This window comes from Callithrix jacchus, chromosome 10, assembly GCF_049354715.1.
Source record: "Callithrix jacchus isolate 240 chromosome 10, calJac240_pri, whole genome shotgun sequence".
In the NCBI taxonomy this organism is placed as follows: Eukaryota; Metazoa; Chordata; class Mammalia; order Primates; family Cebidae; genus Callithrix; species Callithrix jacchus.
Genome location: NC_133511.1, coordinates 5,910,359 through 5,937,058, shown reverse-complemented (window position 1 = coordinate 5,937,058; position 26,700 = coordinate 5,910,359). Strand labels below are relative to the sequence as shown.

The 26,700-nt window shown below is 36.4% G+C and overlaps 2 protein-coding genes across 6 annotated transcripts in view; one reads left to right on the top strand and one right to left on the bottom strand.

Moving 5' to 3' along the window:
- Positions 1–26,700, bottom strand: part of AASDHPPT (aminoadipate-semialdehyde dehydrogenase-phosphopantetheinyl transferase) — a 78,504-nt gene that overhangs the window by 23,112 nt on the left and 28,692 nt on the right. The window lies entirely within an intron of this gene.
- KBTBD3 (kelch repeat and BTB domain containing 3) lies at positions 168–25,005 on the top strand. 3 transcript variants are annotated; one of them, XM_054241318.2, is made up of 4 exons: positions 168–205; positions 6,809–6,867; positions 17,632–17,876; positions 21,648–25,005. In XM_054241318.2, the coding sequence occupies exons 3-4, from the start codon at positions 17,644–17,646 to the stop codon at positions 23,251–23,253; spliced, it is 1,839 nt and encodes a 612-aa protein (XP_054097293.2). In that variant the 5' UTR covers positions 168–205; positions 6,809–6,867; positions 17,632–17,643; the 3' UTR covers positions 23,254–25,005. The 3 variants fall into 3 exon arrangements, with proteins under 3 accessions (XP_054097293.2, XP_002754406.3, XP_054097294.2); XM_002754360.6 differs by lacking the exon at positions 6,809–6,867; XM_054241319.2 differs by lacking the exons at positions 168–205; positions 6,809–6,867 and adding an exon at positions 878–1,004.

Sequence of the window (26,700 nt, the reverse complement as noted above, 5' to 3'; positions counted from 1 at the left end):
ATCAGCCCTGCGCTTTGCGGCATTGTATGACGTCGCGCAGGCGTGGCTTCGGAGACGAGCGGAGGGCGGGACCAAGGCCGAGAGCACCACAGTTACGCCACTCACACTTGCGGAAGCGTTAACGGGACAGCGGTGCAGGCCAATCGCAACCAGTCCTCTGGAGGCTGGGAGACTGGGGTGGAGACTTCGGAGACTGCAGTTGCAGGTGGGTGAGCTCCGGGGTCTGAGGGAGGAGTGGGATGTTAGCCCTTGTTCTCTGGGTCTGGGTTGGCCCCTGTGACCCTCAGAGACAGCCGCTTCCGTCGCTCCTTCGTGTACAGGCCACGAAGGTCTCCACTTCTAGGAGGGGGTCTGCAGTGGTGCCCCCTGGAGTTGTGCAACGCGGCAGCCCTGAGTTGCTTCTTTCCCTGCCCCCTAGCCCCATCGGCCCAAGACCCACCCTCACACCGTACGCTCCCGACCCTTAGCAGCCACCTACCTGAAACCCTCCCTCCGAAGGCCGAGCAGAGGCACTGCCCCCAGTGCGGAACACCGACCTCGCCTGAATCCGAGGTTGCCGGCGAGCTGCTGGGCTAATGCTGGCAGTTTATCTGGGGGCGATGAAGTGATCCAGGTGCTGTTTTCCGTTGCCAAGCCTGGGCTAGAGCCCTAGCAGGAAAACAGGATTCCATTGTTGAGGCAGCAGTGTTTCCATCATGACAGAGGGCCTTTCTCTAACAGCAGCAGAAACAAGTAAATAACTCTGCTCACTTATTTTCTCAGGCTTTATGAAGGGTCATACTGATGTATGTCTGTTTCCTTAGTTGTTTCGTGTAGGCTGTTGTTGACTCTCGTATGAAAGCCCACGCGATCCAAGTGCCCTGCAGGTTTTGTTCCAGGGAAAAGGTCTCTGCAGATGACTGTAAATGACTACCTGGAGGTCGATTAAAGTGCAGTACTGCGGGATTCAGCCGATTTCCTTCTTCCTCTGACTGCCAGGAAATACCAGCCGAAGGCCAGCAGTAGTAATTAACACAGTTACCTTCCTATTACCTCTGTCTTCTTTACGATGGGTTCTATTCTGTTTTTATCTATACTTGTTTTCACTGACTTTTCCTGATATCATAAGCCCCCTCGAATCCCTCAAAAGTAGATGGGATTCTGAGCGGGCACGCACACACACAGAAAGTCAGATCCCTACAGTAAAATGAATTATTGGCTTAATATATCATCTTAGCTAACCAAAAGCCTGTGTCACCTACCATATTGAAAATCTGCTTACCAGCTGCAGGGAGTTTACAATCTGGTAAGGCAAATAAATCATATGCATAAAAAGTACAAGAGACAGTGTAAAGATACATAAGGTAATACTAATACCCATATCGTCAATGATCATAACTCACTTCTTTGTTTTTAAGAATCATATAACTTTTCCTTCTTGCCTTGTAAGTTGATTTTTATAACTTTGGTACATTATACGTTTCTGCTTCCAAAACACTTCTGTGTACGTTATCGCACATGTTATGTACAGCACTTATTACTGATGGAGCCACTGAGCTCAGAAAGAGAATTTGTTTAAATTCAAGTTTAGGAATTTATATCCCATGATTTTCCCATCGAACAAGATCTCTGTGTGTCAAATCTATGGAGTCTAATACACACACAGTAATGCAGGGATTATTTGTACTTGTTATATCTAGAATATTCTCCCCTTCTCCCATTATCACATTCCTTGTTTCCTCTGTATCATTCAGCCCCAAATGTCCTACCAAACAGAGTATCTCTGTTCACCCAGACTAAAATAGCTCACTCTCCCCACTCCCAAACCTCAGCCCCAAACCTAGCATCCTAGTGAATACATTTTATAGGTTTGTTTAATCCCCTTCCCTGTGTACTTTTAAAAATCTTATGTGTCATCCTCTAGAGCTTAGTGTAAACCTTCTCTTAGGGCCTACTTCAGAGTACCTTTTCTCAAAACAGTATTGTTTATGTAATTCATTTGGCAGTTAATCTAGTATTGCCTTATGGCATCTCTTTTACTGTCCTGAATTATTTGCTTGTGCACTATCTTGCAAAATAGAATGGATAGTACTTGAGCAGATTGTCATGTGAACCTTTTACAAATAGGATACATGAGTAAATGTTATTAATGCCTCCACATTTACTGTCGAGGGTAACACTGCTTTTTATATCCCATCTGCCTTTACTTCCCTCACTCACTTTTATTAAGGAAATATAAATATGCAGTTCATAACTTGCTTAACTGTGTTAAATGAACCCAACAATTTTATTAAAATATTTTTTATTGCATTGGTCAGGGGAAGAAGAGGACTGAAGTAATAGAGGCTGGCTCAGTCTGTAATGATTGTGTTGCTTGATGCTGATCTGGGGCTTCTCAGCAGGATGCTGGGAGGCTCATACTGTTTCCAGCTCTACCACCAACTGTCTGTGTGACTTTGGTTACAGAGGACCCTATGCATGATGTAACCTTTTCCGGGTATTGATTTCAATGGAAAGGCATTGGATGAGATCATCTCTAAGTCTAGGTGTTTTTTAGATATATTCACTAACTCTTTATTGGGTCACAAACTTTATTCTACCTCAAACCTTTCCCCGCTGCCAAGACTTCTTTGAGTAGCTCCCTAATTCTACCAGTTACTCAATGAAAAAAGGATGATGGTCCTTTTCTTTGACTCCCTATATCCAATCCATCTCCAAATGTTTTTGGCTCTACTTTAAAATACAGCTAAATCCATTTATTTCTCTTTATTTCCACTGTTAACACGCTGGTATAACCCGCCATCACTTTTCATCTGAAATACTAATCATTTTTCTAGCCTGCCTGACAAAGGGGAGCACTCTCTTCCAATGTCTGTCTTCCATGAGGTAGCACAACCTGCTGACAGAGATAAATCTAGAAATCCATGCCCTTAATCTTTATGCTATATTGCCTTCTTATTAGACTGAGAAGGAGAGGCCAGCAAGTAAGAAACCTGAAGTAAGAAACCTGAAGAATGTTGTGGCACAGAAACTAAAAGATGAGTGTTTCAAGAAGGACTAGTTAACAGTGTGAATATTCCTAAGAGGTGAAATAAGATGAGGGGAGAGAAGTGAGAATTTAGCTTCAAGATGGTAGTGTGGTGACATTGACAAGGGCAGTTTTAATGGAGTAAAAGAAACTTTATTTTAGTGGGTTGAGACAATAACCGGAGGTGACACAACCACAGTGTTCTTGAAAATTTTTCTGGATTTAGGAAGTAGAAAGATGGGATGGTAGCTACAGGAGAATAAAAGGTCAGATGACAGATTTTCGTTTAATGTTTGTTTAAAGATGAAAGACAGCAGAAGTGGCATGCTGATGGAAAATGTCCAGAAGTGTGGAGAAATTGTTAATGCAGGAGAAGGGAGGTGTGTATGTTTGTGTGTGTGTTCACCATTCTAAAGTGGACTCCAGAGTAGAGAACCTTGTCTACGTTGGTTTTAGCTGCATTTCTAGTATCTAGAATAGTGTCTGCCACAATATTTGTTACTCCACAAACTATCTAATATTTGTTGAATAAATGAATGACTCGGACTCCTCGTACCTTCTCCTTAGCTACAAAAATATATTTTTTTTAAATTATGTCATGTCACTGTCCAGTTTAAAGTGATCAGTTGTTCCTACTTCACTTGGAATAAAACCCCAGCTCCTGTGACCCACAGGATTCCGCCTGACCCTATTTCCTGACCCTCTTGCTTGCATTAACTACTCCAGCCACATTGGCCGCCTTTAATTTCTTAAAACGGAAGGACTCCTTTCCCCCTGTAGGGCTTTATATGTGATTTCGCTCACTATCCCCTTACCTTTTCATCATTCAGTTCTCAAATGACACTTCAGAAAGGCTTTCCCTAATAGTGTAGTGGATGAAAGCAAGGGCTGTCTACCCAGACTGAGTTCACATACCAACCTCCCCACTTAATTGCTATATGATCTTAGCCAAACTACTTAAATTATCAAAGCCCATTTTCTCTCTCTTAAAGTGAAGATAAGTATCTGCTTTATTTAGTTTTTTTGAAGATTAAAAGAATATGTGTAAAACATATAACATGGGCCAGGCGCAGTGGCTCATGCCTATTGTCACAGCACTTTGGGAAGCTGAGGCACAAGTATCACCTAAGGCCAGGAGTTTGAGCCCACCTGGGTATTATAGTGAGATCCTATCTCTTAAAAAAAAAATTAGCCAAGTGTGCTAATGCACGCCTATAATCCCAGCTACTCAGGAGGCTGAAGTGGGAGGATTGCCTGAACCAGGAGGAGGTTGAGGCTTCAGTGAGCTGTGATCCTGCCACTGTACTCTATCCTGGGTGACGCAAGGATAGAGCAAGACTCTCTCTCAAAAAACCAAAACAAAAAACATAGTACAAAGCATGGCACATAATAAACACTATGTAAGTGTTCACTGTTACCCCTTTCGTTACTGTCTGAAATTGAATGTCCCATTGTTCATTTTTATTTCCACTTCCTACTTACGTCTTCACAGTATTTATAAAAACTTATAGTACCTTATTTATTATGTCTTCTTCACCGGATACTGAACAACAGAAAAGCAGGGACCATGTGTCTTTTATTCTCTTTGCTATCTCTAGTGCCGAATTCAGTGCTTGTCATATAGTTAGCATCTATAATAAATATTTACTAGAATAGGCCAGAAATCATGCCACATATTGAAACATGAGTGACCAAACTAAGATCACTGTAGGACCCAATGAAATCAAAGCCCAGATCAGGTAGAGCCCAGCTTTAATGTTCTACTTTTATCAAGTGACATTTGATTTTTGTCATTACTTTTTATCAAAGGCTTCGTTCTTAGGCTTGACTCTCGTACCTTTATTGATTCAATTATTTAAATCAAATTTTAATGGAAGACTTTAAAAAAATAAGAGAATCGCCGGGTGCGGTGGCTCATGCCTCTAATCCCAGCACTTTGGGAGGCTGAGGCAGGTGGATCACAAGGTCAAGAGATCGAGACCATCCCGGTCAACATGGTGAAAGCCCATCTCTACTAAAAATACAAAAATTAGCCAGGCATGGTGGCGCGTGCCTGGAATCCCAGCTACTCAGGAGGCTGAGGCAGGAGAATTGCCTGAATCCAGGAGGTGGAGGTTGCAGTGAGCCGAGATCGCGCCATTGCACTCCAGCCTCGGTAAACAAGAACGAAACTCCGTCTCAAAATAATAATAATAATAATAATAATAATAGAATCATTTTTAAAATTGAGTCAGTGTTTTGGGCAGGAAGGTGTTTCATTGAAGCTAGGATGCAATCTTATAAAGTACACTATTATTTTATATACCACTAAGAAAAAAATGCCAACTATGGCACAACTCTATGACTAAGAATTTTTTCTACTCATACAAAGAGCTCCCTTAAAAAAAAGTCATATAATATCCTTGCACCTACGTACAAAGAACATAAGCAAAATTAATTGGCTGAGGTACTCCTAAAACTTCTTAACATTCAAAGTGTCTTTTATTGATTTTCAACTCTGAGTCTCCATGTCTATGTTTTGTTTTTATAGTATCATTCTCTGTTTAGAGCATTAGTGATACATCATTTCTTAAACCAATGTCCATTATCTCCAGGGGTTTCTTCCAAGATGCTGATATCCATATTTCAAATTTAATACACATGTAATGACAAATATGTCATGACTACCACCCAACCAGAGTGATTATAAGATGTCTGTCAGGTGCAGATAAGTGCGGAAGAAGTTTGAGTCTTAACATCAGTGAAATAGCATAATTGAATTTGAAGACTATTTGAAGAAAAATAATTGCCTTATAAATTTTTGCCAAGAATTAAGAATTGTTTAACAGTTAATGTTATTCATTTTAATCATTAATATTTATGTATAATTTGACAATATTAATATACATTGTATCATTTAAGTCTCACAGCAGTCCAGTGTGATAGGTATGTCCACATTGCAGATGAGGAAGCCAAAACTTCAGAGAGCCTAAGTAGGAGTCACTAGTTAGTGATGAGCCATTTAGGACTCTTATTTCTCTAGTTCCGAATGCCATATCTTTGTTATTTGCAAAATACACTATACAAGTAGGATTTACTCAAATGAAATTTAAGAAATGGAAATTTTCAGCTCCTTGGATTTGTCATTCTGTGTAGAATCAACGAGGCAGATTTTTTTTTAAAAAAGTGTTATAAAAGTGAATAGCTATGTATGATCCTTATATATTATTTTAGGATACTTGAAATTTTCTAATAAAGCTGATTTCTGTTATTATTTATAGAAATAAAAATAACTTTGTGTTTATCTCATGTGGTCCACTTATTCATGAACCATGAGGCTCAATAATTAATCCAACATAAGATCTAAATTACATACATGATTTTCATGACAATGAAGTTAATTAAAAGTATTTGTGGTTGGAGTTTTAAAAATTGATATTCTCAGGACCTATGCTACTATGTAGAAATATAGTTTTTATTCTTTTGGAAGTATCTCTTTTAGTCACCTTTATACTGTTTTATTTACTATTTATTTTAAAACACAGAGGAATGATTTTATACCATTGAAAAATGATGGTTTATTTGTATTTTCTACGTTTGAGCAAGAAGAAGGCTGGAATGTCAAAATAATTTCTGAATTGATCTTTTGTTATCTTTTAATTTCTAAAAATAATTATACAAGAAGTTATAAAGCTAGAGTTTCCATGTATCCTTAACCCAGTTTCCCCAAATGGGCACATATGTAAGTATAGTAAAAGATCAAAACCAGGAATTTGACCTTGGTACAATGTGTGTGTGTAGTTTCTTATCATTTTCTTACAGGTGTAGATTCCTGTAATCTGTCTAAATTATGTGTATCGATACTTCATCCCCTTTTCATGGTAAGTAGTATTCCATGGTATGGGTGTGCCATGATTTGTTTACTCATTCACCTATTGCACAACATTTTGGTTACTTTCAGCTTTTGGCTACACAAACGAAGCTGTTATGAAACATGTACAGGCTTTTGTGCACATGTAAGTTTTTATTTCTAATGCGCAGCAGCATGATTGTTGAGTGATAAGGTATAGGTATGATGAGTTTTTTTAAGAAACTGACAAACGATTTCCACCAGCAATATACGGGTGATCCAGTGTCTCTGAACACCCTCAAGTATTTGGTGTTGTCATTATATTTTGTTGAAGCTATTTTGAGAGATGGTAGGATATTTCATTGCCATCTTAATTTACATTTCCATAATGACTAATGATGTCGAACATCTTTTCGTGTACTTACTTGCCATCTGTATGTTCTTTTTGGTGAAACAGCTCTTTGTGCCTTTTGCACATTTTTTAAATTGAATTGTCTGGTTTTTTAGTGGTAAGTTGTCAGATTTCTTTCTAGATTATTTATCGGATTCAGTTTGCAAATTTTTTTTTCCTGGCTCATAGCTTGACTTTTGACCCTCTTAACTAAAGGGACTCTCACAGAGGAAAAAATATAATTTTGATAAAAGTTCAATCTATTAACGTTTTTTATTTATGTGCTTTTGATGTCTAAGAGCCCATTAAGGAGACCCTGGTTACAAAGATTTTGTTCTATATTTTCCTCTAAAAGTTTTATATATTACATTTAAATCTATGACCCATTTTGAGTTAAGTATTACATACAGCATGAGGTTCACTTTTTATTTCCTGTGGATATCCGTTTTCTTCAGCATTTTTTGTTAAAAAGATTCTTTTTCTTCCATTGAATTGATTTGCACCTTTGTTAAAAGTCACTTGGCTATACTTGTATGGGGCTGTATCTCAATTGCGTATTGCATTCCACTGATCTATGTGTCTTTCTTGTCACTAATGTCACACAGTATTGGCTACCATAGCTAAAGTCAGTCTTGAAATCAGGTGGACTGATGCTTCCCCCATTATTATTCTTTTTGGTTGTGTTAGATATTCCAGTTTCATTATCATATAAATTTTACAGTAATCTATATATACAAAAAATCATGCAAGGACTTTGGTTTTTTTTCTGTGTGTGTGTGTGTGTGTGTGTGTGTGCATCAAAAGCGCTAATTTAATAACTAAAACATTACAAACAGGCCATAGTTTTAGAAACTCTGTTTTGAATTGTCTTGACTTTTAAAAATATACTGGGACCCTCAGAGAAGGGGAGTGGGCTGGGCCGTTTTTAGCTTCTGAGAAGTGCTGATTGGTCCATGCCATGAGCTCCAGGAAGATTTCTTCCATGCTAGTGCACTGGTGACTGTCAGTAAGTGTCCTGTGCACCAAGCAAGATGGTCCCTCAGGGGCTGGCTGGGCCTCCCCCAGCCACATCTGCACCACCATCCCAGTGACAACCTCGAAAAAGATTCCTGGGTTGTTTTTTTTGAGATGGAGTTCTGCTCTGTCACCTGGCTGGAGTGCAGTGGCAAGATCTTGGCTCACTGCAACTTCTGCCTCCTGGGTTCAAGCGATTCTCCTCGCTCAGCCTCCTGAGTAGCTGAGATTGCAGGCACCCACCACCATACCCGGCTAATTTTGTGTATTTTTGTAGAGACGGGGTTTCTCCATGTTGGTCAGGCTGGTCTTGAACTCCTGACTTTGTGATCCGCCCGCCTCAGCCTCCCAAAGTGCTGAGATTACAGACATGAGCCACCATGCCCAGCCAATTCCTGGGTTTTTTCTGAAACACATAAATCACCAACTCTGTCTTCCCTTTCCTCCTCCTCTTCTCCAACACACATGCCTGAATCTTAAGCTCCAGAGTCTGCTGGTTTCCTGGGCAGGGCCAGGAGTCTGGGGAGACACTGAGGGAATCTCTAGCACACTAAAGCGTGAGAACCTCTGTCTTAGGTACAGGTAGAGAGACAGAGAGAGACCTCAACTTTGCAGACTCCAACTCACAGCAAGAGAGGTTGATCCAGGTGAGCGAGAGTCATTGTAGAATGGGGCCAGGAGGGATCCTTCCTGCTGCTGCCTTGTGAGTTGGGTGAACTCGGCAATGTTCTTTCAGTTCACCGGACCCCCTGTTCCCACGTGCTAGGACTCTGATTAAAAAAATGTGTTAAATCTTTGTATCAGTTTAGGGGGAATTAAGGGGACATCTTTATTAAGTTGACTTTCCCCTTAGCAGGCATGGCATGTCTTTCCATTTTACTCTTCTTTGATTTCTTTTGTTAGCATTTTATATTTTTCAGCATACAAGTCCTGTGCATGTTTTGTTAGATTTATACCTAAGTATTTACTTCAGTTTTTTGTTTTGAACTATTGTACTTTTAACATTTGTTTTTGTTTTAATTTTTGTTTCTATGTATGTATTGCTGGTATATAGAAATATGATTGATTTTCATGTGATGCTCTTGTGTCCTGTGGCATTGCTAAACTTGTTTATTAGTTCTATGAGATTTTTTTCTGGTGGATTCCTTTGGATTTTCTACATACACTATCTTGGAATTTGCAAATAGAGGCAGTTTTGTTTCTTCTTTTCCAATGTGTATGCCTTTTATTGAATTTTCTTGTTTTAGTGTGCTGGCTAGAGCTTACATGCACTTGGAAACTGAATAATACACTTCTAAATACGTGTCAATAGCAGTGATGAATATGCTATGATATTCATATGCTAGCATATGAATATGCTATATGAATATACTATGATGAATAGCAGTGGTAAGGGTGGATATCCTTGCTGTTTTCCTCTTCTTAGGGGGAAGGCATTCCATAATGTTACTTCTAGTTTTTTTTGTAGATTTTCTCTGTCAAATTGAGAAGGGGGATATTTGCCCCTCTCTTTCTCTTTCGCTAAGAGTTTTTCCCATAACTGGGTGTTGTATTTTTTCAAATGCTTTTTCTGCATCTTGTAATTTTTCTTTTTTAGCTGCCTAATAAGGTAAGTTGTGCTAGTTGGTATTCAAATACTGAACCAGCCTTACATCCTTGGATAAAATTACTTGGCCATAGCATGTAATTCCTTCTATATATAGTACTGAATTTTTTTGCTAATATTTTTAAAACAATTTTTACATCGATTGGTGTATAGTATGGGGTTTCATTTTTTGTTTGTTTGGGGTACTGTCTTTGTCTGGAGGACCACAATAATATTCACTTCATAAAATTAATTGGGAATCTTCCCTTTTCTTCTATTTTCTTGAAGTTGCATAGAACCGGTATTAATTCTTCTTTAAACTTTGGGTAAATTTAATTTCCTTAATGGTTACCGGGCTGTTCAAATTATATATTTCATATTGAGTGAGCTGTAGTAATGTAAGCACTTAATATTATAAATTTTCCCCTCAGCACTATTTTAGTTGCATCTCACACATTTTGACATATTGTATATTAGTTTTTATTCAGTTTAATGTATTTTTTAAATTATACTTGAAACTTTCTCTTTGACCCATGGATTATTTAGAAGTGTGTTATTCTGTTTCCAAGTGCTTGGAGATGTTTATGTTATATTTTTGTTACTGATCTCTAGTTTGATTTCATTGTGGTGAAAGGATATAATCTGTGTAATTTCAATTCTTTTAAATAATTTGAAGTTTGTTTTTGTGGGACAGGATATGATTTATCTAGATATATGCTCCATGAGCACTGGGAAAAATCTGTATTCTGCTGTTGTTAGGTGGAGTTTTCTATAATTGTTAAGTTCTCTATCCTTCTTGTTTAGTTCTATTAATTTTAGAGAGAAGAGTGTTGAGGTCTCCAGCTATAATAGTGGATTTGTCTTTTTTTTTTTTCAGTTTACCAGTTTTTGCTTCACATATTTTACGGCTCTATCATTTGGTGCATATATATTTTTGATCGCTCGTCTTCTTGGTGGTGGGTGGACATTACATAATATTCCTTTCCCTTGCTCAGGTCTATTTTATCTTGTAATTATATTGCCATACCTTCTTTATTTTAATTAGTGGTTTGCATGGTATATCTTTTCCTATTCTTTTACTTTCAACCTATATTAGATTTGAAGTGATTTTAATTTTAGAAAGTATAAAGTTGGGTCACTTTTTAATCTACTCTGGCAATCTGTCTTTTAATTGGTGTATGTAGACTGCTTACATTTAGTGCAATTATTGTTATGTCAGTATTGAAGTCTGCCATTTATTTTGTTTTCTATTTATTGTTTTTATTTCTGTGTTTTTTCTGTCTTCCTGTGGCTTACTTGAAATTTTTTAGAATTTCGTTTTGGTTTAGCTATTAGTGACTTATGAATGTTATCTCTTGCATAGATTATTATCATTATTATTGTTTTCTGAGATGGAGTTTCACTCTCGTTGCCCAGGCTGTAGCACAGTGGCGCGATCTCGGCTCACTGCAACCTCTGCCTCCCGGGTTCAAGCGATTCTCCTACCTCAGCCTCTTGAGTAGCTAGGACTACAGGTGCCCACCACCACACCCAGCTAATTTGTGTATTTTTAGTAGAGAGAGGGTTTCGCCATACTGGCCAGGGTGGTCTGGAATTTCTGACCTCAGGTGCTCCACCTCAGGTGATCCTGCCTCGGCCTCCCAAAGTGCTGGGGTTCACAGGCATACGCCACTGCGCTGGGCTTTGATGAACTTTAAAAAAACAGTATATAAATTGTGCCCATTATTTCCACTTAACTCCACTGTAATCTGTTCTCTCCTCACTCCACCCCTAAATCATCAGTGACTTTTTTCCATCTCCTTTTCATGATATAGGTGACAACTTCATACTTGAAACTCTCTTCCCTTAGTTTCTACACTTCTGGATTTCCTCCATTTCTCTCACTGTTCTTTGTGAATTCTTCCTCTGCAATATACCTTGCTCACTTTGTGCCACTCACAAATTCTATTTTCCACTATATTTTTAATTCATCTAGCTCAGTACTGGGTTTGTAGCAAGTGCTCCACAAATAATATGCATACATATTGATCCTGTATAGAACAAAGCATTCAGTATCTACCCACGTCCTTTTCCCCATGTCCCCTGATGGATAGCCTGGAGGTCGGGGTAGTAGTTACTGCTTTAAAATGTTCCATGTTGATCAAATATCCCTGCCAACATCTATTATGCTAATCTTTGAGAGAACTTTTAGAAATCCAGAGCAATCTAAAGTTATAGGAGATAATATATCTTTTGATCCTCAGCACCTAACTTCCTCTAACACATAGAGGTATTTAAATACATATCTTTTAGTGGATGAAAATATAGAGCAATTCCAAGGGGCATCTAGGTGATCTGGACGGAGTCAGCCAATTCTGTAATTATTTTAGACCGGTCACAGAGATGCCCTACATTACTGTTTTAGGTTATTAATGCCCCACCTCATCACTAGACTGGAGAATGAGACCAGGAGTAACATCTTGGCTACATTGTGACACTGAGAGGACACTTTGATCTTTTACACAGCATTAACATACATCTATCAAACCAGTATAGACTGTTTTCAATCATGTTGTCTGTTTACCTGCTTTGCATGCCCTTTTGCATAGTATAAATACTTCATGGCTATTCCTTTTATTTTTATTTATTTATTTATTTATTTTGAAACAACCTCTTACTCTGTTACCCAGGCTGGAGCGCAATGGCATGATCTTGGCCCACTGCAACCTCCGTCTCCTGGGCTCAGGTGATTATCCCACCTCAGCCTCCAGAGTAGCTGGGATTACAGACACCTGCCATCATGCCCAGCTAATTTTTGTATTTTCAGAGAGACTGGGTTTCACCATGTTGTCCAGGCTGGTCTTGAACTCCTAACCTCAGTTGATCTGCCCGCCTCAGCCTCCCAAAGTACTTGGATTACAGGCGTGAGTCACTGTACCCAGCCCCTGGCTATTCCTTTTAAACATATATTTTCATCATCATGAAGTTAGGGAGGCTGGCTCACGTCTCCCACCAATTCTCTTTATTATTTCCTTTGATTCTGACACTGCAGATCAAACGAGACTTTTTAATGACAGCTCTTGTGTTCAACTTTGCTCTTATGCCCTAGGAATTACCAGAGAGCTTCTTCTCTTGTTCCTTCCCCCACTATTTTATAAGTGTCAACTTCCTGATTAATGTCATTTAAATGATTTGCTTTTCTGTTAAATTTCTTAGAAAATAAGCCTTAATTCCACTTATTTCACACATACTATATGCTAAATTATGTTTTTTAATATTCTCAGCAAAAAAAACTAGATAGATTTAGTTTATCCCCATTTTACAGATGATGAAAATAATAAAATATTAGAAGTAATTTGCCTCAAATATGTCACGAGTAAATGCTGAACCAGCATTGGAACTCAAGCCTCATTCTGATTACCTACTTTTTCTTTCATTTCTCATTGTTAAAAGAAAAGCTTTAGAAATATAAAATTTAACCGAATTTGAGCAAAGAACAATTCATGACTCAGGTAGCATTCAAAACTGAAAGAGGTTCAGAGAGCTCCACTCCAGCAGTGTGACCACCAAGCTTTTACAGGTTGAACATAGAAACAAAATAGAGAAGTTACCTGATTGACTACAGCTAGGCATTTGCCTTATTTGGATATTGTCTGATGGAAGTTCCCTATTTGTAACCAATAGGCTAGTTGGCTGTTTGTGATTGGCTAAGGCTTATTTTTGGTTTTTGGTTTTTAAGTCAGTTACAATAAATGTTTCCAAGTTAAGTTTCAGTTCTCCTATATAAGAAGGCTGGTTACAGAGATAACCTCAGGCTAATGGCCACCTTATTTAGCATTATATCATACTCTTGGGAAGACATATGATTTTTATGCAAGCATTTATAAAACACAAAATTTTATACAAGCAAATAAATGAATACACAATTTGACATCTGTGTATTTTATAAATATTAGAAAAGAAGATAAAGCATGTATAATTTTAAAACACAGTCTTACAAGTCACTTATGAAGATGTCTTGTGAGGGGAAGAATTAGTCCTGGGACATCAGCCATATATAATTGTCTGTATGCCTCACTCTAATTTGGAATACTCTTTTTCTATCCTAGGTCATATGTCATCAACATTGTTAAGTCAACATCTGAACTGTTATGATAGTTAATTTCACATATAAGCTTGACTGGGCCATCTGATGCCCAGACATTTGGTCAGATATTCTCAATATGTCTGGAGGATATTTCTGGATGAGATTAACATTTGAATCAGGAGCCCAAGTAAAGCAGATTTTCCTGTGTGGTGGGCCTTATCCAATCAAATGAAGAATTGAATAGAATAAAAGACTGAGTAATAGGAAATTTCTCCTGCCTGTTTGAGTTGGGACATACATCAGTCTTTTCCTGCCATTGGACTCAAATTTAAAAACTGACTCTTCTTGGGCCTGCCAGCTTTTGGACTGAAACTTAGCTCTTGTGATTCTCAGGCCTTTGGACTTGTGCTGAAACTGTACTGTGAGCTCACCTGGGTATCTATCTAACTGGCTGTAGATCTTGGGACTTCTGAGCCTCTGTTATCATGCAAGCTTATAATAAATCAATCTTGCACTCTCTCTTGATCTCTTTCTCTGACCTCACTTACATATATCTTCATCCATTGTATTGATTTTGTTTTCTCTAGATCCTTTTCCTTAGAAATAACATCTAGGCCTTTCATTATCTCTCTTCCTCCATGATATCCACTCTCATTTTTAATATGTCTTCCTATTCACAGTTACTCAGAATACTGTGTACAAAACTATTTCTACAAGTAACTTAGATTTCTAGCAGTACTGCCAATTACAACTTATTACTTTCTTCTGCACACACATGCACACACATGTTCACACAGGCACACTGTTTTTCCACACAATGTAACAGCCATCCAGTGGCACTTTCTGTGATGATGAGAATGTTTTATATTTGCTTTGCCTAATACAGTAGTCACTAGGCAGATGTATTAGTCTGACTTAATAGAGAAACAGAACCAAAGGGACATATATATTACACACACACACACACACACACACAGACACACACACACACGTATGTATTTGTACTATACATATGTATATGTATTTTTACTACAGAGGTATATATGTTTGTTTTATATATATGTGTGTTTGTTTTATATATATATGAAACAAGTATACATAAATATATATGGAGAGAGACAGAGAAACTATAAGGAATTAGCTCATGTGATCATGTGATTATGGAAGCTGAGAAGACCCAAGATTTGTAGTCAGCAAGCAGGAGACTTAGGAGAGCTGATGGCATAGTTCTAGTTTGAGTTCCAGCTTGAAGTCAGGCAGAGAGAAAGAGTTCCTTCTTACTCAGCCTTTTGTTCTATTGAGACCTTCAACACACAGGATAAGGCACATCTACACTGGGGAGAACAATTGCTTTACTTAGTCTACCAATTGAAATGTTAATCTCATCTGGAACACTCTCACAGATATACTCAAAAGTAATGTTTAAGCAAAAATATGGGCACCCTGTGGCCCAAACAAGTTGTCACTCATCACACCACATATGGCTGACCACTTAAATGTGGCTAGAGCAATAAAGGACCTGAATTTTTAATTGTATTTACTTACAAGTAATTTAAATAGCTAGACATGGCTCATGGTTACTGTACTGCACAGCACAACAGTAGATTGACTTGGTCCTAGAATGGAGTTTTAATTAATGATGTAGGACAATTTAGACTACTTCTCCAGAACCCAGCTTCCACCCAGGCCTCTTGGAATACCCACTCAGGGAGAACCAAGCTTTATTCAAGAAGCCGAGCCACTCTGAGACTGTCATTCTGTGAAGAAGCTCCAGCTGGCCACTTGGAGAGGGTGTGTTAAGATCAGTGAGAATGAGCTTTTTTTCATGTTTCTTGGCCAGATAAATGTCTTCTTTTGAGAAGTGTCTGTTCATATCTTTTGCCCACTTTATGGTGGGGCTGTTTTTTTTTTCTTGCAAATTTGTTTAAGTTCCTTGTAGATTCTAGATATTAGACCTTTTTCAGATGGGTAGACGACAAAAATTTTCTCCCATTCTATAAGTTGCCTGTTCACTCTGATCATAGTTTCTTTTGCTCTGCAGAAGCTCTTTAGTTTAATTAGATCCCATTTGTAAATTTTGGCTTTTGTTGACATTGCTTTTGGTGTTTTAGTAATGAAGTCTTTGCCCATGCCTATGTCCTGAACGGTATTGCCTAGCTTTTCTTCCAGGGTTTTTATGGTTTTGGGTTTTACATTTAAGTCTTTAATCCATCTTGAGTTAATTTTTGTATAAGGAGTAAGGAAGGGGTCCAGTTTCAGTTTTCTGTGTATGGCTGGCTAGTTTTCCCAGAACCATTTATTAAATAGGGAATCCTTTCCCCATTGTTTGTCTTTTTCAGGTTTGACAAAGAACAGATGGTTTTAGATGTGTGGCCACACGGTATATGATTTCACAAAAGATTGAATAAAGAAGCAGATATGACAATCTAGTTGTCTTCTATTAAGCCAGATGCTTAAAGAGATTTGCAAAAAACAGTGCAACCCTTTTCAAGAAGCCTTTTTTTAAAAAAAAATAGTTATTTTACAGTTATCCATTTATATGTTTTTGTAGTTATGTATATATAGGTATGAATATGAAATGGATTTATGTGAGTATGTATAATACATGTATTAAATAGATATATTCAATACAATTATATAAAATTCTTATTTTTAAATGAATGAATAAATATTTAAATGTTCTCAGAAGAACAACAACAAAAGGAGAAAGAGCCCCATCTGTTCAAGCGATCCCGGCTGAATCATAAGAAATGTGAATGAGGAAACCATACTGAACATGTAATCCAGTCAGGCCTTCAGCTGGCTTCAGCCACAGCTGCCATCTGCCTGTAGTTATATGAAAGTTACAAGCAAGAAGCATCATCTAAACCCACAGGACCATGAGAGATAATAAATTGCTGTCTTAAGCCACTAAGTTTTGGGATGATAACTGGAACAGAAACGTAGAATCAAGGTTTTCTATTTGTCTGGCTCCCCGAGCCCCCAAACTTCTTTTCTGTTTCACACTTCCTTGCTTTTGATGATACAACTTTTATGTTTAGAGCTGAATTTGCAGTTCAAGATAGTCACAATTATCTGATCTTTACCTATCTTGGATTTCTGACCTCATGTTTAAAAAAATATTTCTTAATTAAAATATATGTGGTTTTTCCTTCCTACTTTTACATAGGCCAACTTGGAAATGTGCTTGCCTTTTTCTTCTTTACTGAAGCCATAATAAATTAATCTAACACTTTGATCTTTTTCAACCAATTATCTTGTAAAAGTCTAACCTTAGAAGCCATATAGTTTATGCTGCAAGATCAGCATTTTAACAGCTACTTTGCTTCCAGAAGAGAATGGATTGAAAAAGTGAGGGATTGTGTTGGGTAGATACTCAATGACTATGTTAGAAATAACATGTCTTATGTATAATAATAATAATATTAATCGTGTAGTGAAATCCTATATAAGCTATTTATACAACGTGTACATTTTGCTATTTAACACAATTATATAGCCCTGAATGTTAGCACTTATGAAAAATATACCTTTTATTCCAATGAGGTCAACATTTATGAAAATTCAAAAGAAATTTAGTATTAAATGTCAGGAAAACAAATGTTTAGAACAAGTTTTACTGTCTTATTATTTTTCTTAGTGACCATTTTTGTATATTTGACATCAAGAGGGCAAAATTTGGAGTCTGAAACTTGCATTAGGTTTCTACTACATCAGTGATTTTCTTTTTTAATTCTAGTTCTAAGGACATATGGAATTGGCTATGGATAATTCATATGCTTTCAATCAACGAAGCACCTGTAATGGAATTCCATCTGAGAAGAAAAACAACTTCCTTATATCAGAAGATCATGGACAAAAAGTCTTAAGCATACTACAGAATTTTAGAGAACAAAATGTCTTTTATGATTTTAAAATAATTATGAAAGATGAAATAATCCCATGTCATCGTTGTGTGTTAGCAGCATGCAGTGACTTTTTCAGGTACTTTACCTTGTCTATGCCTCAGATTTTCTGATTTGGATAATTAAGTTCTGTTTTATGCTACACACAGGAACATGCAAACAGTCACGTCTAATTCTTAAAAAAAAAAAACTAATTAGGACAGGCATGGTGGCTCACACCTGTAATCCCAGCACCCAGGGAGGCTGAGAAGGGTGGATCACCTAAGGTCAGGAATTCAAGACCAGGCTGGCCAATATGGTAAAACCCCATCTTTACTAAAAATGCAAGTAGCCAGGCACAGTGGCATGTACCTGTGATCCCAGCTATATGGGAGACTGCAGGCACAAGAATCACTTGAACTGACTGAGTTGCAGGTGATCTGAGATTGTGTCACTGCACTCCAACCTGGGCAACAGAGCGAGACTCTGTCTCAAAATGAAAACAAAAACAAAGAAAAACTAATTAGAACCAAGATTAACTAACGTTTTTTTAGTAGGAGATCATTTAAAACTACCTTCTATTTTAAAGCACAGGTCTTCCCAGGTCACCATTTCCCAAAGTTCTCTGGAACATTAATTATTTGAAATATTCTGGGACAAAAAAAATTTTTTTTGATGGGGTCAGGTTTTTTGGGGGGAATCCCTGTCTTGTATTATTTTAGAAAAAGCAGACAGGACAGGTTGAAAAAAAAATGGAAGCAAAGTTTGAAGAAAATGACTTCGCGAGAAAAGTAAATTTCAGTCCTATGTTGTATTCATGTATTATGGGGAGAGGTGGCTCTAACTCAGAGGATTTAAAAATGTATCATCTCCTTGGCAAAGATACCCTTATATTAGGGAAAAGTACTTCTTAGCTATGAAATATTTCTTGAAAGCACCCAACTTGTTCTAATTCTAAGCAACCTTCTGAATATAATTTGGTTTCCCATGTAGATCACCCTAAAAAGAATGTCCTAGTCATAACACTGCAGTAATCACTATGACATCAGTTTCTTTTTCTGCAAGGTTAGGGTTCAGACACATGACCTTGCAATTACTGTGTTAATTGTATCAAGAGAATACTATCCTGGGAGGGGTCTTGATCATTAGACAAGCCCCTTTTGATGAAACCCTGATCTTCATCCTCCCTGGTTATACAAGAAACTTATATTCTAATTGCAATATTTTACATTATGTTCATTTGTGGAAGCAATTTTAATATGAATTAAGCAGGGTTTAAATCTTCAATAAATAAACTTGATTTAAAAAAATAAGATTTAAGATATAGAAATACCACGATGCATCTTTTATATGCAAGTTAATTTATACTGTTTTGAATCCTCACTTTAACCCTTTTTTTTACCAGCATCTGATTAGACCTCACCCTTATTGCTTTCAGAGTAAATCTTACAAGCTAGATTTCAGTCAGCAAACATTTATTGATATATACTTCCTGCTAAGCACCTGTAGGGACCCTTGCTTTAAAATTGGGAGCAATGGCTTAGTACTGCAGCAGTTTACTAGGACCACGGAGGCTACAACAGTCTGGAACTAGCTGTCTGCCTCATTCGACTACATGTCATCATCTGTTCTTTTTGTTTCTTCTCTCGGGTAATCAGTTATTCCTTGAACTTCACTGGGGCCCTTACTGTCTTCTACTCTGCCACTCTCATTTCTGCCAGTGTCCTCCCTCCTCTCTTATAACCTAGCTTTTCTTCCATGTAACTCTTTTCTGCTCCCTTATCCTTCAGGTCCCCCCTTCATGACAGGAAGCTGTGTAGTACAATGGTTAAGTAGTTGGCCTCTTAATACATATGCCCTAAATCTAAATCCAAGCTCTATCGTTTACTAGATATGTTTTATTAGGCAAGTTACTTAACCCCTTCAGGCCTCAGTTTCCTCATTTGTAAAAAGGTAGTATTATAAAACTAGGACTTAACTCACAGAATTACTAGATTGCTTAAATGAAAAAAATATGAGTAATAATTAACATAGTACCTCCTACATTCAGTTAATACTAGCTGCAATGATGATTATTTCTAAATCTAGCAAAAAAATATTAAAAATCTGGTATAAACACACACTTGATTTCCCTGTAATGTTTTCATGCTAATAAAATACTCTTACATAGGCATTTCAATTTGTAGTCTTGCACCCTTCTTGATCTTATTTTTTAGTAAATTTATCTACACATAATTTTTGCCCATAGTTCTTTGTTCAGCTTACTACTAGTTTTTTATAGGTCTGCTTTTCGTTTTTAAAATTACTGTTAGACCAATGTATTTTTAAAGTTTTCTGCCTAGTTTAAATAACAAAAATATCAGATCCTTTATTATATACACTACTTTATTAAATGAGTACACAGTTCACATTAAAATATGTACATATGTAATAGAAATTTGACAATTTACACTCTCCTATAATGCCACTAATTCAAAATATGATCAAACTCACTTAATAGACTATTGAAAATGTAAAAAGTGTCAGAAAAGTGCACAATACATGGAAATGTCCCTCTTACAGTGTTTTTGGAAAATAAAATTATTTTCCTATCTTAATATCTTAATAGGAGGTCATTGGAGACAAGAAATTGAAAAGGAATCACACACATTTTATATATATACTGTATGAGATGGTAAATTGGAGATAGATGCCAACTGAATACTTGAAGATGAGTAAGGTTGAAGTATCCAAACATAATCTTACATGTGTCTTCCCAAAGAAAATGTGGAAGCTGACAGTAAATAGCTATTTATAAAGTGATAAATAGCATCGTAGGAAGACATTTCGTCATCCTTTTTCTAAGGGATATTCCTTATTTGCAAGTCTCCCCATATTTTTCAGTTGGACGTTGTACACTTTTTAAATAGCTTTCATTAGTTTCTGGAGTACACTCTAATAAGTAAATTGGTTTTCCCTAGAGTACTAGGAACACTGCTCAGAAAGACATCCGGGACAATACTGGCACAAATACAAATCATTGTTAAACCAGAACCAACAGTAAAATGGATTTTGTTCCACGCCGACACATTTCCTAAACTGAGCCAAAGAAATCCCCAGTTCCTTAGATTCTGTCAGCTTCGCCATGTAGTGATAAAACAAAACTTACTATGAAGAACTTTCAAGCTGGTCTAATTATTCAGATTTGGGGACCTATCTCCATCTCTCAGTACCTATTACCAAACTGTCTTTTTTTTTCACCTGTTTGCTTGATGTGGTACATTGTTATTATTTAATTTTAGGAAATCACATTCCCTTTCCCCTAAAAAAAACTATGTAAAATGTCTTTTTAGACATGTGTCTTATTTGGTGAATTTCTCCCACACAAATAGAGTCACTGGAAACAGCAGGTATCTCACTGTACTCTTTTCTGTTTCATTAATGTGAAATTGAAGATAAATTTGAAAGAGATTTTTAAATCCGAAGCCCTAAATAAGTACATTTTAAGTAATTTTAGTTATCACCAGCACAGTTGATACTAATTAATCCATAAATAAAGAAATTTGGCCATCAGCAAGATTTTGCCCTAAAAGTATTAATAATATATAAGAACAAATTAGTATACAAAATTTGAATCTTTTTATAGTATTTTTCATTAGTTGCTATAGCTCAGCTATAATGTACATATTGTGTACTATAGGCATTTTATAATATGTTTTTTGGCAGATAAAAAATGTATATAATTCTAGATATTAAAATAATTAAGATGCAATTAAAATATAATTTTATAAATATATTTTAAGTCAAGAGTAAAGGAAAACTTTAAGGTGATAGTGAAAATAATTATGGAATAAAATATCCCTGGTGTGTTTCTGTTTCTTCATTGCTGCAGGGCAATGTTTGAAGTGAACATGAAAGAAAGAGACGATGGAAGTGTTACCATTACTAATCTGTCCTCCAAAGCAGTAAAAGCATTTCTCGATTATGCCTATACAGGAAAAACAAAAATAACAGATGATAATGTGGAAATGTTCTTCCAGCTGTCATCATTTCTTCAAGTTTCCTTCCTATCCAAAGCTTGCAGTGACTTTTTAATAAAAAGTATTAATCTTGTCAACTGCTTACAGTTATTATCTCTATCAGATAGCTATGGCTCCACCAGTCTGTTTGATCATGCATTACACTTCGTACAACATCACTTTTCTTTACTATTTAAATCCAGTGACTTCTTAGAGATGAATTTTGGAGTACTACAAAGATGTCTGGAATCAGATGAATTAAATGTTCCTGAAGAAGAAATGGTACTGAAAGTTGTCCTTAGTTGGACTAAACATAACTTAGAATCAAGGCAAAAGTATCTGCCTCATTTGATTAAAAAAGTAAGATTACATCAGTTATCTGAGGAGACACTTCAGGACTGTCTGTTCAATGAAGAGAGTTTACTCAAAAGCACAAACTGTTTTGACATAATCATGGATGCAATTAAATGTGTGCAAGGTTCTGGTGGACTCTTCCCTGACGCTCGACCATCCACAACTGAAAAATACATATTCATTCACAAAACTGAGGAAAATGGAGAAAATCAATATACATTTTGCTACAATATTAAAACTGATTCATGGAAAATACTGCCGCAATCACACCTGATTGATTTGCCAGGATCTAGTCTTTCTAGCTACGGAGAGAAAATATTCTTGACAGGTGGTTGCAAAGGGAAATGTTGTAGAACGGTTCGACTACATATTGGCGAGTCATATCATGATGCCACCGATCAAACCTGGTGCTACTGTCCAGTTAAAAATGATTTCTTCTTGGTATCAACCATGAAAACACCAAGAACCATGCATACCTCAGTTATGGCTCTTGATAGATTATATGTTATAGGTGGAAAGACTAGAGGAGCCCGGGACATTAAAAGTCTCTTAGATGTTGAATCTTACAATCCTCTTTCCAAAGAATGGACATCTGTTAGCCCATTACCCAGAGGCATATACTATCCAGAAGCAAGTGCATGCCAAAACATAATTTATGTTCTTGGATCAGAAGTAGAGATTACAGATGCTTTTAACCCATCGCTTGATTGCTTTTTTAAATACAATGCTACAACTGATCAGTGGTCTGAACTAGTAGCAGAGTTTGGGCAATTTTTTCATGCAACATTAATTAAAGCTGTCCCAGTAAACTGTACACTGTATATATGTGACCTTTCCACCTATAAGGTTTATAGTTTTTGTCCAGACACTTGTGTTTGGAAAGGTGAGGGATCTTTTGAGTGTGCAGGCTTTAATGCAGGTGCAATTGGAATTGAAGATAAAATTTATATATTAGGTGGTGATTATGCACCAGATGAAATCACAGATGAAGTGCAGGTCTACCACAGCAACAGATCTGAGTGGGAAGAAGTTTCACCAATGCCGAGAGCCTTAACAGAATTTTACTGCCAGGTGATTCAGTTCAATAAATACAGAGACCCGTGGTTTCCCACTCTATGTGCTTGAACATTCTCAAACAATTCCAGTTCTAGTAACCTAAAGTAAACTCGTTAACCAAAATGATAGGTAAAAAGGTCTATACATCTTAATGAAATAAAATGTTCCTGCTTTCAGTTACTATGTATGCACACTACATATGAATAAACTGTTTCCAAAAGCTTAAAATAGAAATTACATTTTACCAAAAATTATATTGAATATAACCTTGGAGAGTCTAGAATACTTAGTATTTTCTCATGAAACTACAAATCATGGACTTTGACACTTTGACTTTTAAAGTACTCTGTCCATAAAAGATTTGTACTATTTAAATGGGAGAAATCTCTTGAGTAAAAATGAATTACTTATACTGTATCTTATATGCAGTAAAAAATAAATTAGAGGTGAAAAACTTGTTACTGTGGGTATAAGAGTTGTTGAATTCCTATCATTTGTGATGATTGGTTAACCTGTTTTAGGTACCGTTTTTACCCTTTTTAAGTTCAGAAATGTATTTTCCCAGCTTTATAAACTGTATACTAAACATAGTCCAACTTTTTTCAATGACTCATTTTTTCATTAAAAGCATAATGTACCATCTTATAATGCCATTAGCAATTACTTAAATGCTTTTTTTTAAATGCTGATTCTATTAGTTTTCAGTATCAGTTGGTTTCAGTTTCTAGCAGTCTCTCTCATATTCTGGTTCAATCTTAGTAAATTAACATTCTGGATTTGATTAGTAGGTCTAAGTTACACCTGACCTGAGACTACATTAACATGTAATCCTCAGGGGGAAATTTTTGGATTCAGGATGGTAGTACTAAAATACTTTTTATGTATCATTGCTAGATTCCAGCTTAATTGAGGATATGGAAAATTGACCTCTAATTAAGTGGTTCATTAAAATTGCATTTCTTAAATTTTGTCCAAATTGAGCTACATAAAACATTTCAGGATTTAAATTAGTCCCAAATCAATTTTCTGGGTTGATGTATACCAACTATAAAGCATCATGTTGGTTTGCTACTTAAGTAAAGTATTCTTAGTGAATTACTTTCTAAATTAAAAAAAAAAAAGACTAGGCTTTTGGTATTGATAGTAGTATTCACAACCTGCATCTGTGTAGATGTTTGATCTTTACGCGGAACAATGAAAAGGTATTGTCATTGTTCTCAGGTAGGTGATTCGCCTTCTAAGAGTGTATGTTTCGTTAATCAGTTTAAAAGATAAAGGCATTTTCGGGTTTAAGACCCCTGCTTTACATCTCAGGTAATGTGTATACTGTATTTCTCTTGAACCAAATGTAGTTTTCTACACTCAGTTGTAAATGTTAATCTTCCTCAAATGTGCATCTTCTTAATAACTGTGTCTCTAAGTAGAAATATACCTAAATGAAGATTTTGTTATTTTACCATATAAATTTATGCAACCATAAGTTCCAAATGTGTTTTTCAAAATGGAATGAAATATTATAGTACATTTTCATGCAGTTTAAAAATCAAGGACTGTTCCTGATTAGAGGCAGGTGCATATAGAGTTTTCTGTGAAATTGGTGGCCTTCTTATCTAAGCACATGAATAGTTGGTTCTGCACTTTGTGTATTTAAAAAAATGGAAAATTCAGTGGAGCTTTTGTTTATGTGTGTGGCTTTGAAAACAAATTGTGTGAGAAAGACCATAACACAGTGAGTAACCTATACGTGGATTTACTGAACTGTTAACTTAAGCATATATATTAATAGCGTATGTTTAAAATAAATACTGTTTTAATCACTGACTTTAGGAATTGTTCATCTATTTCAGAACGGAGACACCCAAAATCGAATCCCTTTTTGATACTGCTTCATTGCTGCATCATCTTCTTGATTTCCACACTGTTCTGATTGGCCTTTGCTTTATGCTAATATTTCCAGAAACATTTTTGTTATCAAGGCCTAGGTGGCTCCCTCTGCATTTGATATAATACATTCTTCTAATGCAGAAGGTTTTCTGCCTTCTTTTTTTTTTTAAATAATTGCTGTGGGTTACTTTTTAATCATTTTCACTGATTGCCATCCCTTCCTTCACATCTGTACCTTTGTTCTGTCCACAAATTATCACTGCAAGGAAATAATTTTGTCTATCAAAAAACCTCCAGCTCTTTATTTTCTTTTTTCCTGGTCACCATAGCAATCGGTGCTAGACTCCTCTCCACTAACTCATCTCCTTGTGGATTTTGCCTCTTCTTATAAAGGTCACACTTTCATTTGATCTATATGCCTTCTTGGAAAATGGTTTGTGTCTTCTAAGTCCTCAAGGAACTCAACCACACAGGAACAACGACTGAACTCTGGTTATATCTTCTGGTCTTGTTAATGACCGTGGCTTCACTAAGAACTAGATATATTATTCTGGCCTCACCCTTCTTTCTGACATGCAAATCTCATTGATCCCTCAAGTCTATGCTCAGTACCTCCAGAGGGAGCAATTTTTTCTGTCTGTAAGTTTAGGTAAGAGAAGATAACATCCTTTAATGGGCTCTTCCCTTAGTATTTTTAAAACTATTTTCCTTTCATTATATCCTTCAGCCAATGCTACAGTGTAAGAGACAAAATAATTATGCTCATTATTCAGACTGCTATCATTCCTGTGGAAAAATTCTATTTAACATTTCTAAATCCGTTATCGTTTGTCTTGCTCCACTACATTTGCATTATGCATGCAAAAATATTTTAATATTGTCTTCTAAAATTGAAAGTAGATATATGGCATTATTAAATACAAAAAAGAGTGTATTTAACACATGAGATCAATTCAAAGTTAATGGACATTCCTAAAATGTAGAGTACCTTTTGTTCATCTACACCCTTTGGGACTAAGTAGTGTGGGGAATATTTGCATAATCAAACAAAGTTAACTACATTCCCATAATTGGCTCTGGTTTGGGGAGTGAAGGAGGTCGTTATCACAGCAATATGCATTATGTGCCACCCTTCAAAGCTAGATTAGCATTCAGTAGTGACCACAGGCTACAATATGATTCCATATTTCTCAGAAACCAAGAGGAGCAATTGAGAAGTTCAGTGTGCTGATTAGCTCAAGGTATACCATCTGAAAATCAGAATTAAGCACAGAGGGATACATCTGTTTACATTTTGAGATTTGAATGCAATAAATATTATAATGTCATGATTAAGTAGCTGAATATATAATGTTACTTTACGAGTTTAATTGGATCTAGTGTTGTGGAAACTCTTACTGAGAACTGAAAGTAGAAATCTCAAAAATGTTATCTGACGGGTTAGCTCTAAATGGCAATCTAAACACAAAGGCTGAAAATTAAAGAAATCATATTTCTGTCCACTTTATAAATTCATACTTTAGAATGAGACCACTTACCAAAAACTGTGGCATATGGAGGATCATTAGGTCAATAATTTCCCATATGAATTGGCATGACCAAAGATTTCTGCATTCTATTTACACATCTCAC